At 50.0% G+C, this 16,086-nt stretch overlaps 1 protein-coding gene across 1 annotated transcript; it reads left to right on the forward strand.

Moving 5' to 3' along the window:
• Window positions 1–2,108: 2,108 nt before the first annotated feature.
• Window positions 2,109–15,736, forward strand: LOC134412992 (acidic leucine-rich nuclear phosphoprotein 32 family member B-like). Its single transcript, XM_063147008.1, has 7 exons — window positions 2,109–2,268; window positions 6,931–7,080; window positions 7,566–7,688; window positions 8,911–9,094; window positions 11,191–11,303; window positions 12,257–12,302; window positions 13,321–15,736. Exons 1-7 carry the CDS (start codon window positions 2,215–2,217, stop codon window positions 13,404–13,406), a joined length of 756 nt encoding a protein of 251 aa, XP_063003078.1. The 5' UTR covers window positions 2,109–2,214; the 3' UTR covers window positions 13,407–15,736.
• Window positions 15,737–16,086: the final 350 nt, after the last annotated feature.

The raw sequence follows: 16,086 nt of genomic DNA on the forward strand, positions 1-16,086 counted from the left end.
TAACTGTTGTGATGAAGAGGGAATTTCACCAGGTTCTCGATATATACAAATGACACCTGCTGAAATTTCCTTTTCAATACAACCGTTAAAGATACAGGAGCCCTGTCCTCTTTTTCATAGGGTCACCCTAGTTAATATGACTAACTTTGGATCCAACCAACTGTCCTTGTTTTTTAAAAATAAATAAAAGGCAAAGCCCCCTTGAAACTTTGTAAAAAGAAGGGCTAGAACTCTGCAAATATATAAATAAATTAGGGTGACCATATGAAAAGGAGGACCGGGCTCCTTTATCTTTAACAGATGCATAGAAAAGGGGATTTCAGCAGGTGGTATTTGTATGCATGCAGCACCAGGTGAAATTCCCTCTTCATCACACCAGTTAAAGCTGCAGGTGCCCTGCCCTCTTTTAAATCTGGTCACTCTAGTATAGCTCCTGCACCTTTAACTGTTACGATGAAGAGGGAATTTCCCCAGGTTCTCCATATATACAAATGACACCTGCTGAAATTCCCTTTTCAATACAAACTGCTAAAGATACAGGAGCCCTGTCCTCCTTTTCATAGGGTCACCCTACCTAAGAAAAACAACAATAAAGCAGATTCCAAAACAGCATCATAAAACATGGTTACAAAAAGCACCACACCGAAAGCAAAAATAAAACTGTATAAATGCACACTAGAATAAAATTTTATTTTATTTTCTGGGCGGTATTTAAATAGTACACACAGAAAAACACATATTTTCAGTTCAGTTCCTCCTTTTAAAATGTGGTGTTTTTGAATGCTTTTACCGGCTTTAACATTTTTGTGTTTAGCGTTTAAATGGTTGCATGTTGCCTTGACGGCTTTTTTAGTAGGTAAGGCGGCATATAAATGTTAACAATAAATAAATAAATAAATAAATGATTTCTTACCCATCTCTCCCTTTGGATCGAGGCAGGGAACAACATTAGTACAATACAGTATAAATCAGATACATAAAATTAATTAAAAGAGCATATAAAATCAATGCAGCGTCAAAATAACAATCAATAATACAAGAGGCAGTGTGGTGTATTATTATTATTATTATTTATTTATATAGCACCATCAATGTACATGGTGCTGTACAGATAACACAGTAAATAGCAAGACCCTGCCGCATAGGCTTACGTGTAGTGGTTAGAGCATTGGACAGGGACTGGGGAGACCTGAGTTCGAGTCCTCACTCTACCATAAAGCTGACTTTCTGACTCTCTGCCTAACCTCGGTGTCTTCTCTCAGGCATTTAGCAATATGTAATTAGCCTGGGTTTGTTTTCGTATGTTTTTGCGGTTTTAAATTGTATGTTTTTGTGATTTTAAATTTTTAAATATTGTTTTTAATTGTTTTTATCCTATGTGAACCACCCAGAGAGCCTTGGCTATGGGGTGGTATACAAATGATGATGATAATAATAATAATAATAATAATAATAATAATAATAATAATAATACAAAAAAACCTACCTCGCAGGGTTGTTGTTAGGATAGAATGGAAAAGCGAATCATTGGTTCCTTGGAGGACAAAGGAAGGCGGGCTGTCCATGTCATAAACAAAACAAGTTCTCTGGATCTACACTACTGCTTTAAAGCGCTTTATAACAGTTTTGACCACTGTATACGGAGTGTCTCCTGGGTCCCAACAGCTGTCAAAACTGTTATAAAGCGCTTTAAAGCAGTCGTGCAGATCAAGGAGTTCATTATATTTATATCACGTATAAATAAATAAAAGTACACGTAGCTTTAAAACGCAATCGAAAACAATTAAAACAGTTTTTGTAATAAAAAAAAATCGCTGGACACTTTGAGGATATTGGGAAGGGGGGGAATTAATCCAGAAACACCCCCCCCCGCCCAAGAAAGCCCCCAACCCGTGATAAAACTGGCAAGGACATTGGGCCCCCAGGGGTCGCTGTTCGGCGGGTGCCGCTGAGGCGGGCGCGGCGCAGCGGCGGATCTCGGCCGCGAGAGGCCGCTGCGTCCGGCCCCCTTCGCCTTGCGCTTTCTCCGCGTCTCGCCAGCCTTCCCTTTTGTTGCCTTTGGCGCCTCGGTGCTATATAAGCGGCGGCGAGGAGAGGGCCGGGCGCGCTTCGCTTGCTTCGCCAGGGCCGGGGGAGACTCGCTCGCTCGCTCTGCCTGCAAACGCGAGCCCCGTTTGGAGAGGTCGCCGCCGCCGCCGCCGCCGCCGGTTCGCCATGGAGATGAAGAAGCGGCTCACGCTGGAGCTCCGGAACAAGAAGCCCGGCGAGGTGAGCACCGCCCTGCCAGGCCCCGGCCTGAGTCGCCTTCCCCGCGCTGCCCCTTTTCTACCCACACGTGTGCCCGGCCGACATGTTGGAGACGCGCTTTGGGGAGCCCGAGCGCAACGACCTTTTTTGGAGAGGTTTGGGCACCCCGCGCCCTGCTCTCTCCGCCAACCTCGGGGGCTTTTCCACCCCACTCCCCCGAGAACTAGGGTGTGTGTGGGGGGGGTCGCCCCTCTTCTTTCCAAGCTTCTGAAGTTTCTCCTACGCGTTGGAAGACCCCCCCTCTTTTGCGCGTCCCTTCGCCTCTGCCTTCCCAAAGTGCGTTTTTACGCACCGGCTAGCGGGGTGGAAACACCCCGAGTTTTGGATAGAGTTTCCGCCGATTCCCCATTTAAAAAAAGAAAAATCACCCACAGGGATGGGAATACGGATGCGTGTGGGGGTCCTGTTCTGCCCCCCCTCCAAAAAAATCCTCGACGTGGATCCGAGCATCGGGAGAAGTACGACCTTTTCCCTGCGCTTTTAATGCCAGCTTTTTAGGGGGTTCCGAGGCAGGCCTCGATTGCTGCTTCCCACGCCCATCCTCTTTTATTATTGTTTTTTTGGGGGGGGAGGGGTCGTCTCTTTCTCGGGAGGGGAGGGAGAGCCGGGGTGGGGCAGAGTTCCGTGGGTGGCTCTCTCTCTCCCCCCCATTTTTTCATTTTGTATCTCCCCCCCCCCCGAGGGCTATGGGAGAAAACGTTTGAATATAAAAGCCGGCAAAGTAGCGCCCCGTACCGTCCCCCCCTCCCTAAACGGACGAGGAAAACAGACCATGGGCCCTGCAGATAAACTCCCCCCCCCAGAGAAAGTGGCAGAGTTGTGCCCACCTCCGCGGGGCCCATCTCGGCTCCGTGAAGTGATGCGTAACTAAGGCGCACATGGCTTTTTACGCAGTCGTTGGAACCGCGGGGGGGGGGGGCGGGCGAGAGAATGGCGGCGGCCTCCCCCCAATTAAAACTGGCCAAGGGCGCTTCCCCTTCCGAATGGCGCCTCCCCCCCAAAAAAATTAGCGATTCTCTCTCTTTATTTCCCCCCCCCCCCGCTCCATTATTTAACGCTCTGCGCACGTGGAAATAGGACACCGGTTTCTTCTCCAAAACTGCAAGCGGGCGAGCTCTTCGCCTTCGTGGGGTGGGGGGGCGGAGGCAGCGTTCAGCGAGTGGATTCCCCCCCCTTCCCCACCCAACTTTATCACCCCGGGGGAGGGGGGAGCGAGGGAAAAGCACAGTGGGGCTTTTGAGAGCGTCAAGAAAGGCGCTTTTGAGGACTCGGCCCGGCGAAAAAGCAGCTACTGTTTAACGCCCCCCCCCCCCAATATATATGTGGAGATGATTCCAGCTCGCAGCGCTGCGTCCACGTGTAGGTTTCTCGGGGGTGAGTGGAAGGGGAGGACGAATGGAGGCTGGGGGCAGCTTGCCGGGAAGAGGGGGGGGGGGAAGGAGAGAGGCCCCAGCTGTGGCGAGGGGGACTCTTTTATTCTTCTTGTTGTTCCTTTTTAAGACCAGGAAAAAAGAAAGGTCATCCAAGATGGTCTGAACAGCAGGGGGGGAGCGTGGCTTGGGCCGGGGAAGCCTAGAGGGAGGGGGTCTCTCTCTCTCTCTCTCTCTCTCTCTCTCTCTCTCTCTCTCTCTCTCTCTCTCTCTCTCACTCTCTCACACACACACACACACACACACACACACACACACACACACTTACTTCACATACTCACACACGTGGGCACATTCACGCAAGGACTCTCTCTCTCCAGCACTCAATTTCTCTCTTTCTGACCCACAAGCGGACACACACACTCACATACAGAGACACACGGACACTCAAAATTATTACTCTTTGACTCTTTCACGGGGCTCTCTCTCTCACACACACACACACACACAAACACATACTCTTACTCTTACTTGGAGTTCACACTGTAGAAGCATGGGCCATTGTAAGAAATGGCCATGATCCTGGCTCTGTGTGTGTGTGTGTGTGTGTGTGTGCTGATTTAGGGAGGGAGGTGTGACTATGTAAAAATGCCCCAGTTAGAAGGCATGCTGGGGGGGGACGGACACCTCCTAGAGGTAATTTTTTCCCCACCCACCCAAAAGAGAGGCCTGATCCTTGTGTGAGTGTGTCAGTTCACTGCGGTCAGTAGGGCGAGTGTACATATATCTGGGGGGAGAGTGCAAAACTGCCCCGTATGACCTGTTAGGGCGGGCAGAGGTGTGTTTGGTGGGTCGCAAAGCACTGGGTCCAGGCGGAGGCCATGTGTGCTTTGGAGTTGAAATGGGTTCCTTCGCATCCATCCAGCCGTGTTTTGCTTGTGTGGTCCTAGGCGAGAAACATGTGTCCCCCCCATCGTCACGTGCGGACGCTCCACAGCACAAGGCCAGAGTTCCCTCGGTCAAGCCAGGCCTCTGAGTCCCCCACTTGGTGTCAAATTCTATGGGCATTTCTGTCTTGTGTTTTCCTCGCGGCTCTGGGCGTGGGTGCAAAGGAGGCTTTTAACTTGTCTGAATGTGGCTGCCGCCCCCCCCCCCCCCAGTTCGAGCACCACGCCGGGCAGGCCTCCCGACGGGACGGGTAAGCTAGCGTGGCTTCCGCAGCAAGGAACTCTGGGTGTTGTAGTTTTTTTGAAGGACGCTGGGGGAAGTGAAAATCCGGTTTTCGTCTTGCAATGTGGACGTAACTCCCTCCACACCAGCTCCTTTGCAGGCAGCTCCGGTGGGAACTTTTTGCATGCCTGTTTGAGGCTCTGGTCCTACCTGTCGGACCAGAAGGATGGAGCCAAACGTTCAGCACAGTGGCGCTTAGTACATGTGTGTGTGTGTCTGTGTGTTTTCGTCCCCAGAGGGCCAGAAATAAAACAGTGTTTCTCTGCCCCGAACAAGTTCCTGTTCTAAGATGTCTTTTGCATCAGGATGGATCTCCCAGGGGTAGTGGGTGGGGTTCTCTCTCTATAAAATAAATCTCATAACCCTTCTGGCCCTGCATAGGCAGTGTGGACAGGTCTCTGCCTCCTAGGTGCATACAATCTAAAACGACCGGGAAGGAGGGGGGAATGAGAGAAGGGGGTGAATTGCGGTACGGTTGCTTCACATGTGATTGCAGCCGGGCTATGTTTTGAAGCAGCCTTTGCCCAACCAGGCCAGGGGCGTTGGACAATAAGTCCTATCATCCCCAAGCTGGCAAAGGACCCGGGAGTTGTAGTCAAGGCATCCAAAGGGTGCAAGGTGGAAGGAGGCTGGCCCGCCCTGGCTGTCAGCAGCTCCCTCCCTGGGGCTGCTGGGAATTGAAAAAAGCTAAGGCTTTAGTCCTCATGGTTCCGAATAAATAGCTGGTTTAAGTAGCGATGGAGGAAGGTTGTCTTTTGCGGCATCAGACCGTGAGCGTGTCTCGCTCGGCACCGACTTATTGACTCTGTGTGCGCCTCTCTGTCTCTCCTTCGTGGGCTGGGGCATTCTGGGAGTTGTAGTCCAACACATCTGGAGCGCCCCAGGTTGAGGAAGGATGGTTTAGAGACTGTTCTGTAGCTCGCGGAAGGCCTCAGGCGGATGGGGCCCTGTTGGAAAACATGGAGTCCTGCTTTCAGCTCGATTCACGGGGTGTCCCCTTCGGGGCAGAGCGGTCCCTGCCGTCAAGCTGGGCGCCTTCCACTCAAAACCAATGCAAGCTTCCAGTCCTCGTGGGTCGTGATTTAAAGACCGGTGCCAGATCGCCGAGCTGCGCAGTGACCGGAGTGTGTGGGGAGAAGGCAGGCTTGGGGCAGGGACTCCGGTTGCTGACACACACACACACCCTGCCCCGGCACATATCGTTCCGGACATCCGAAAGCAATTTTGGCATCGTCATTCAACCGCTCCTGTTCTCGTTACAGCAATCTTGTAAGGTGTGATTTGAACTCAGGCCTTCTGGCCAGCGTTGCTCAAGCCCGGCTTCACTTCACAAAACGTATATATTTCGGGGCGGGGCGTTAAAAAAAAGCAGCCCCGGTACTGATTTTCTGGTCCAGGAGCAGAGAGGATTTAAAGTGCACGTTTTAAAAGATTTCAGCTCCAAATTCCATCTTCGGGGCCAGTTGGACCCACTTTTTGCCAACAAGCTAGAATTGGGTGGGTGGGGGACTTTTGGCAAGTCAACTATTCGCTTCATAAATTCCCTCAGGTATGTGAGTCCTTTTTCCTTTTCAGCCCACTGTATTGTTTGTCAAGTGAGGCATTGCTAGTTCTTGGGTGTATTATTGGGCTGTTGTTGTTTTTTTGCAGTGTGTGTGTGTGTTGTCTCTGCCTGCAATCATGCCTCCATCGTCGGCTCTGTGGTGGCCCCCTTCCCATCACGGATGGGACCCCAGGCAAAAGGGGAGGAGCTGAAACACCAAATATCCAAGCGTATGTTTTAGCTTCAGGCTGTTCTTTCCCGTAACGGAGTTTTAGGAGAGACATTTCCCAACTTGTTGGGCAGGGGGGAACTGCACATAAACCTGGGGACGGACGGACGGTGGTGGGAGGTCAGGGGATCCGATTCGGGCAGCTCGGCTGGGATCCGATTCGGGCAGCTCGGCTGGGATCCGATTCGGGCAGCTCGGCTGGGATCCGATTCGGGCAGCTCGGGCGGGCGTAACCCCATCCATCTTTCCAGGTGAAGGAGCTGGTGTTGGATAACTGTCGCTCGGACGACGGGAAAATCTGCGGCCTCTCCTCCGACTTCGAAAACCTGGAGTTCCTCAGCATGATCAACGTCAACCTCCTCTCCGTCTCCAACCTCCCAAAGCTCAGCAAACTTCGCAAGGTGAGCAGCCGGTCCCGGAGACTCCTTTGGGGGTTGCCGGAGGGGGCAGAAAAGAGACTCTCCTTTCAGAAATTGACAAACTGCTCTCCTCTAGAAAGACTTTATGGGGGTCTTGATTTTGTTTGCTTTGAAGGACTTCATGCTCACTTAACAGCAGTAATCCTTAACAACAACCCTACGAGGTAGGATGGTCTCAGTTACCTCCCAGTAGCTAGCAGCCCATAAGCTAAATCTACGGAGGGGAAATGTTTTGGCAGCTTTTCATTGGAATGATTAAAAACGAAAACATTTCCCCCCAAAGATGTTTCTACTGCATTCAAAATGTGCAATAAAAAATGTCTGGATCGCTCTCCTTGTTTTGTGATGTGTATAAACTAAAAACCTGCATTGTATAAATTGTGTAAATAAATTTGTGTGTGTGTTGGGGGGAATCCCTGCATATTTCTCTGCAATGTCTGCACACCACTGTGCGTTCCTCTCCCCAGCTGGAGCTGAGCGACAATCGTATCTCTGGCGGCCTGGAGGTCCTTGCGGAAAAGACCCCGAACCTGACGCACTTGAACCTCAGCGGCAACAAAATCAAAGACATCAACACGTTGGAACCCCTGGTGAGTCCGTCCAAGTTCGGCAAGGAGGGAGCAGATCCAAAAGGGGATGTTTATGGTCCGGTTCACCTTTGATCTCCTTAGCATTGGTTTAAAGTTCCTGGAGTCAAGTCTTTAGTCCTCATTGTTGCAAAGATTGTGTGGGGAATGGGGGACGGATGCTGAAATCTCCAACCTGGGACTGGCATAGGGGTCGGGGGGACAGAGCTTTGAGTTTCCTGCATGGCCCCATTCCTTATCTATAGCCGGTCAACCTTCCCCACTCAGGAATAATATTAATATTAATAATATTCCAAGAAAGAATAGGCCATGTAACAGGAGGTTGTAAAAATTTGGTAGAGACAATACAGCTGCAAAAAAACAATTCGTCAAATTCAACCTCATCAAACAACCTACACCATGCTGTATATACTCACCTAAAACCAACTTGAAAAATGCAGACCATAAAATATATACCGGACAGGGCGATTCATATGGACAAGACAATACCTTGCAATTGACCAGACATAACAGTTACAGACAAAAACGGAAAAGACACGTACCTCATTGACATAGCGATACCTAATGACAAAAATGTTATAGACGAGGAAGAGAGAGAAAGCTATATACCACTGGCTATGGAAGTTAAAGAACTATGGCAACTGGATATGGTCACAATTATACCATTAGTCACGTCACCCACCAGCATCACATCAAAAAACTACACAGAAAACCTTTAGAAATTGGACCTACCAAAATACATCTGCACCAACATCCAGAAAGCAGTCAGACTTAAAACATGCTCAGTTGTCAGGGAATTTCTGAATCTGGAAAAGACAGCATGGCAAAGCAATAATAATAATAAAACTAATAATAGATTTTTATATTGCCCACATGTGAAAGAACAGGGTCGCTGCCCCTAATGAGCTTGCAGTCTAACTCTTGACAGCGGAAGAGGCGGGAAAGGTGGGGCAAAGTTTATTGCAGCCACGTTCCCGTAAGACGGAGGTGGGGTGTCTATTCCAGCCCCAGGGCTGAATGGAAGCTACGATTTGTTGTAGCTCATTGCCAGCAGCTGAACCTTAGAAGGGGATTTCTACCTTTGGGGGTCGTTCTATTGGCCTTTGTTGATCCTTTACTACGGCGTGTGGATGCTCCTGCTTCTGGGGGTGGGGTGCCGAGTTCCTCTCTCCCCCCCCCCACTCCGGATCGGGCCTTTGCTGGCTAACCTCTGGTCTCTCTGCAGAAAAAGCTCCCCCACCTCCGGAGCCTGGACCTCTTCAACTGCGAAGTCACCACCCTGATCGTCTACCGCGACAGTATCTTCACCCTCCTGCCGCAGCTCACCTACCTGGACGGGTTTGACACCAACGACAAAGAGGCCCCTGATTCGGACGGGCTGGACGACGAATATGAAGAGAACGGCGACGGTAAGGGGCAGGCATGCGGCCGGCCAGAGAGCGAGGGGATCTTCCTTTGGAAACGAGGCCAGCGTGGCCTAGTGGTTAGAGCGTAGGGCTGGTCGTCGGGAGACCCAAGTTCGAGTTCCCTCCCTGGGACTCGGCCAGGATGCTCACTGGGTGACTTTAGACCAGTCCCAGAATCTTGGCCAAACCTATTTTATGTATTTATTTATTACATCTATTTATTTCATTTATTTTTTCCTCCAAGGAACCCAAGGCGGCATACATAATTCTCCTCCTTGCCATTTCGTCCTCCTCACAACAACGCCCCTGTGAGGTAGGCTGGGCTGAGAGTCTGTGACTGGCCCAAAGTCACCCAATGGGTTTCCATGGCTGAGTGGGAACTCGGATCTCCGGGCTCCCAGTCCAACGCTCTAGCCACTAGGCCACACTATACCACCCAATAGTTGAAGCCCTCCGACCTACCTTGCAGGCAGGATAAAACAGAGAGGAGGAGGATTATACAGAAGCCAATTTGGGATCCTTGGAGAAAAAGAAGTGGGATATAAATCTATCATTGATTTATTTGGTACCTGCCTTTCCACCAAGAAAGTGGTGTCTAGATAAAGTGTCATAGAATCATAGAATCATAGAATAGCAGAGTTGGAAGGGGCCTACAAGGCCATCTAGTCCAACCCCCTGCTCAATGCAGGAATCCACCCTAAAGCATCCCTGACAGAGGGTTCTCATCTCTTGCCTTCTTCGAAAGTCTTTAATAAAGCTCTAAGAACCCACCTGTTTTTGCTGGCCTTCTCCAAATTTGGCGTCACTTGGGGGGGGGGTTTAATTGATAACTTCAGTTTTTAATTGTTTTGATTGGCAATCTCTGTTTTTATGGATTTCACGGCGATGTGTTTTCTGGGTATTTTCAACCGCGTCCGCTTTGTGTATGTTTTGTGTGTTTTTTATATCTTGGGAGGGTTTCGCCCTCGGAGGCTGCCAGGAAATAATTTCCGATGGTTTGAAACGACGACGAGACAAATGTGTTAAAAACGCAATTAAAAATCATGGCAGTAAAAAGAACAGGATCCAAAATACAATGGAATTGATAAAACCGGAATCCATTGGAGCAGCCTTCCTCTACCTGGGGCGCTCCAGATGTGTTGGACTGCATCTCCCAGAATGCCCCAGCCAGCTGGGGTGTGGGGCATTCTGGGAGATGTAGTCCAACACATCTGGAGCGCCCCAGGTTGAGGAAGACTGCATTGGAGGTTTGTCTTCCAAAAAGCTCTGAATATCCACATGGATTTGAGGTTATTATTTCTTTTATTGATAAGTTTAGTTTCTTTTATAGATGTTTAGAGGTTTTTTTTTATTGGTAAGCTTAGTTTTTAATTATTTTAATTGGCTGGTAATCTCTGGTTTTTATGGATTTTGTTGCAAAGGTGTGTGTGTGTGTGTTTTATGGATCTTTTGAAATGCATCTGCCCTGCGCTTTGTGTTTTTATCTCGTATATCTGCCTGGAGAGGGCTTCACCCTCAAAGTCAGCCTTGAAATAGTAAAAGTATCACAAAAACAAACAAATCTGTGTTGACAACATTTGAAAATCGCAGCAATAATTTTATTTATTTATTTATTTATTGCATTTTTATACCGCCCAATAGCCGAAGCTCTCTGGGCGGTTCACAAGCGAGTAAAACGGCTCCCAACCCAACAGAGCCACTTGCATACCAAAAGCCGCCTTGAATAAAAAGGCCTCTGCCTGCCAAGAGGAGGCAGAACAGGCTTACTGCAGCAGGGACTTTCAGAACTTTGGAGCAGCCACCGAGAAGGCCCTGCACTGTGTCCCCACCAAATAGGCCTCTAATGGTGATAAGGACCCCAAAGATGGTAGCACCCAGGCTGTGGCTTTTATGGGAGGTTTGGTCCCCAACATCTCTCAGGGCTGGGGGAGAGGACCACAAGTTGCCAGCTCAGGAGAGGGCCACCACTCACCAGTCCCCGCCCAGGGCTAAGGGATAATGAGAGTCGGGAGTCCGCCACGTTCTGGGGAGGTGCCAGTCCGTGGGAGGCCGAAAGACTCACTTCTCCTGTGGCGTCTTCCCACCCCATCTCCATTTAGAAGGCGAAGAAGAGGATGAGGAAGATGAAGAAGAGTTAGATGAGGACGCTGTCGATGACGAAGAGGATGAAGACGACCTGGATGGGGAGGAGGATGAAGATGGAGTCGATGAGGTCAGTAGGTGGCCCCGTAAACATCCCATCTTGGCTTTTAGGTTTGGGTGTGTGTACACCAATCTCCGCCTGCAGTGTGTGTGTGTGTGTGTGTGTGTGTTTTGGACTACAATTCCCATTGTCCTCCGCCAGCTCAGAGGAGCACCAAGCCTGGGAAGGTCAGCGTCCCATTTCTCCGGTTCCTCGTCCCGGCGCGTCCTCTCCAAGGAGACGTGTCTCTTCCCTCGGGCCTTCTAAAGACAAACCAAGGCTCCGGTCCTCATGGCTCTGAATCGAAAGGTTGCGTTAATCTGGCCTGGAAAAACTTACGTTTAAACAGGAGCTCCTTATACTAAACTGAAATCTGTTTAGCTCCGTGTTTTCCTTGCACCAGGCTTTCCAGAAGTCCGAGATTGCAACTTTCACAATCGCTGGCCATCGGCCGTCCTGGCTGAGGCTTGTGGGAGCTGTAGTCCAAAACATCTGGAGAGCACTAGGTTGCCTGTTCCTTGTGTCCGCTGCCAGGAAGGGGCTCTCTGGAGTTTCAGGTTCGAGAGCTGCTCCCAGCCCTCCCAGGAACGGCCAGAAATCGAATCCGGGACCTCAACTGTACATCCAGGGCTCTGTCATGGAGCGACAACATCTCCCCAATGTCTCCTTTTGGGGTTATTTCAATTTTTTTTAAAAAAAAGCGCCCCTCCTGATTCCGTGTACCCTGCTGTACATGGTAGATCTGCGGAACTCTCCACCACTAGAAGTAACGGTCCCGTTCAAACCACGTCTCGGGGCTCCGGATTAGGGGGTGTGGTGATTTCAAATCTGTATTTCATTTATTTCCATTCGTCTGGTGAGAGTGGTGTAGGGCCAGGGGTTATCGTCAAACTGAAAATCTGCCCGGGACGGGGAGAAGCTGTGATGCGTTCGGGTGGGGGACTTGGAATGGCAGCACGGACTATTGATTCTCTTCTCTCCAGGACGAAGAGGACGAAGAGGAAGGCGAGGAGGATGAGGATGAGGAAGGTGGGAACAATTTGTATGGTTTTATTTTTAAATCTTTATTTCATTCCGAGAGAGCGAGAGAGCGTCAGGGCGCTATTTCAGACAGTGTCCGACCAGCTGTCGACCAGGGACCAACAAGCGGGACAGCACCCACCTACCCATGTTCCCCAGCAACTGGTGCATATAGGCTTACTGCCTCTGAAACTGGAGGTAGCACATAGCTGTCAGAGCTAGTAGCCATGGATAGCCTACCTTGCAGGGTTGTTGTGCCACAACCCCATCCCCAAAGTTTTCAAGCGCCCTTGACATATTTGATTGCCGGGTGGGATATAAATGGCACTACAGGGGACTTTGGGTCACATAAATGACGTACAAATGTAGCATTATCACTAGACGCTGCCCTGCCACTCAATTAAGGTATTCTTTTTCTCCCGCTCCTCTGCCAAAAAAGATTCCTGGAGCAGCTGACAAAGAATCAGTTAAACGCAACAGGCCCTGCCCCCCCCCCCCCCCGGGCTTACAATCTTAACAAAAACACAACACGTACGTGTCACGCAAGGAAAATTGCATAGGGAGGGAAGAGGAAAAAATTAAGCCGTGCCGTTGCTTGAATTTGATCCCTGTTGGTATGCCGCTCTCTCTTCATTGACTTTCGGGTGGTGTGTACCTAAGTTTATTTACCTAAGTTGCCCCACAATACGTAACCACGTCCCTGTGAGGTAGGTTAGGCAGAAGGAGCGGAAGAGTGTGAGAAGAAACGTAGCCCAAAGTCACCCGGTGAAACGGATCTCCTTAGCCCAAACCCAGTAAACGTGTTTTGGCAAGCCTCCGCCCCGTGTTTTTCAGGCTTGGTTCTAACTTGGAAGAGACACGACTGGAGGGGGGGCCTGTCCGCTCGCCCGCCTGCCATTTCTGATCTCCCCTGGCGAGCAGTTAAAATGTGCTGTTCTGTCTCCCTCTTGGTGGTGGCGGCTTTGGGGGAGCGAAGGCACTTCCACCCTCCTTACTTACCTTCCCTCCCTTTTACCTCTCTTCACAGACCTCCGGCAGGGCGAGAAGCGGAAACGAGACCTTGAGGACGAAGGCGAGGACAACCCCGACGAAGAGGAGGAGGAAGACGACTGACGTGCCCCTGCCCCCGGGTCTATTTCTTTCCCCTCTTCGCCAGCCCATCTGTTTTACGGACTGTGACTTTTCTGGCCTCCGCTGTCTCTCTCTCTCTCCCCACCACCACCACGTGAGACTGTGATAAAAACCCCTCTTTCCGACCTGCGTCGCTTCCTGGTCCACAGACCCACACCCCGCCTCGGACCCCTTTGTAATGGCTGCAACACCCACAGTATATTTTTTTAAGATGTAGAATATGGTGGGCGTTTCAGGAGACGACGTCCTTCCGTTTTTTCCCCCCCTAGACCCCCCCCTCCTGACTCTAAATGAAATGCTCACCTCTTGCGTGTGGCCACGTTCCCCCCCCTCCTTGTTTTTGGGGTATTTTGTGACCAAATCCTTTCTTAATTTGATGAACCATTGACGTTTATTTCCTGTGTCCGTCCCCTCTCAAATCTTCCTTGATTTGGGGGCTGGGGGGTATTGACACGGTCTCTTCTGCCTCCCTTTTTTTTGGGGGGGGGGCTGCGAAAGCTTTTGCCCCAACCCCCCGCCTCCCAGGACGGATGCGAAACGGCGTGCCCAAAGCCCATCTCGGATGGGAGGGTGCGCAACTCTTTGGGAAATTCGGCACGTGACAGCTACCACACGTGCATCAGGGACGTGGGTGAGTGGGGGGAGTTATCGCGGAAGAATTTCAGGCCACTTGGTGGGTTGGGGCGGCGGCCGTGGCCTCGCTAAAAGGTGAGCCCCACAGCAACGTGGTTTGAATTTTAAAACTGAATGATAACGTAGAAGGAGCTGAAATTGAGTGTTTCTCAGTTTCGACGCTTCTCAGTTCTTTAAGCCGGATGTTCTTTGCTTCCGACAGCCAGGTGTGATTTTTCTTCGCATCCACAGCTGCCTTTGCAGGCGGGCCCCAAAATCTGCCCCTTGATTCCCTTGGCAATTTTGGCCGGCGCCCGCTCGGCTTCTTCCGTTCTTCCTCCTCTTCCATCTCGGCCAACAGACCTCATTCGCACCCACCACCCCGTCGGTACCCGTCGGATCATTTCAGCTCCTTCTGCGATACTTAATATTGTATTGTTCGTTTTGCCTGCTTTTACTAGCTTGCCGTTCTGTGGTTGCCCGCCGTTTTTAGAAGGGTGCGGCGGACTCCTGTTTTTCTTAAAAACGGAGGTCAAAAGCGGTTGCCTTGGAATTGCATCGACTGACGAAATAACGCCACGAAACTTGCCGTCTATCGCAAAATTGGGTTCTTCCTGGGGACGGGAAAGATGTTGGTGCTGCTGTATCGTTTTGGGTCTGTTTCGGGGCGTCCCCCGACCCGTTTAGAAGCAAACGCCGGCTTCACACCCACCTCTGATGTCCCAGTATAGCTGTCTATTGCCCAAGGAATCTCTCCTCTCTCCCCCCCAAAAATCAGCTGCGGGGGATTAATATATATCATTGCCTCTTCTTTAAGGCATGGGCTGTTAATGCAACCAGCGCTAGCAGTTTGAGGGGGGTACATTGTAAAATCATTTTAAGTCACGTATAGGTAGCCTGGCTCTACGGGGGTATTTGACTACCACTCCCATCGCTGCTGACCGTCGGCCGGACTTGATAGGAGTTGTAAACCAGAATATCTGGAGGACAACCAGGTTTCTTGGAATGGGGGGCACAGAACAAGACAGCAGGTGAATATTTGTGACGAGTAAAAATATAGCAGAATTGTGGGTGGGGGGAGAGATATCCCCCCCCCCTCATCTTTGCTGTAAGGAAGCTGGATTTCGAAAAATCGAACGTTTTCAACTCTCTTTTGGTTGTTTTTGGACTCCTTTCGAATAAGCGGTTCACGTCCTTGTTCTTGTAAAACCGGTTTCTTCCTCCACTCACCCCAACTGATGTTTTGGATTGCAATTCCCAGCATTCCTGACTATCGACAAGCCGGGGATGATGGGAATTGAAGTGCAGGGCATGTGGTTGGAGAAGGCTGCTGCAGAATTTGGGCCAAAGAGTCCCTTTTGGGGGGTGGGGCACACAGACGCACCCAAAAGAAAGTTTAAGAGTTGTGTTGAAATCTTCCCTGTGTTAAAATTCCTGTCTCTCCCCACCACACACCTTTGTCCGTCCGTCCGTCCCCCGCCCAGGGTTGTTGTGTTTTGAATTTTATATATTAGTCCTAGTTTAAAAGTCAGGCTTTGGAATTGGTCAAAATTAATCCCATAAATAACGATGCCCTTATTTTTATTTTGGTTTTTCTTTGCTTGGGAAGTTTTCTTTTACTTTTATTGTTTTGGGTCCTTTTTTATATATATATCTCCTTTTTGTTAAAAAAAAATTGAAATAAAACTTTTAATAAAAGACTTGAGTTTGTAAAAATCAACCGTGCAATGGGGTAGTGGACGCCTTGGACACAGGCCATTTTTGAGCTCACCCACAAAAATGGCTATTAGTTGCCCACTATGGGCCATCAAGCTGAGCGAAGTGCATTTCATGCGTCGGTCACAAGAGGGCGGAGTTGAGACGTGTTGACAGCTGCGCCATTTCTGACCAAGGTTAGTCTAGGACTAGGTGGTATTTCGAAGAAGGGTATTTCTTCTTCCCCGTTGCCCATCAAATTCGAAAAATTCTGCGCCAGAGAGAGGGTGTAGATGGCGAAGGCCAAAAAAGAACCCCAATAGAGATGCCAAAAAAGCCAGAGGCAAAGGAGGAG

Source organism: Elgaria multicarinata, chromosome 23 (genome assembly GCF_023053635.1).
Source record: "Elgaria multicarinata webbii isolate HBS135686 ecotype San Diego chromosome 23, rElgMul1.1.pri, whole genome shotgun sequence".
Taxonomy (NCBI): domain Eukaryota; kingdom Metazoa; phylum Chordata; class Lepidosauria; order Squamata; family Anguidae; genus Elgaria; species Elgaria multicarinata.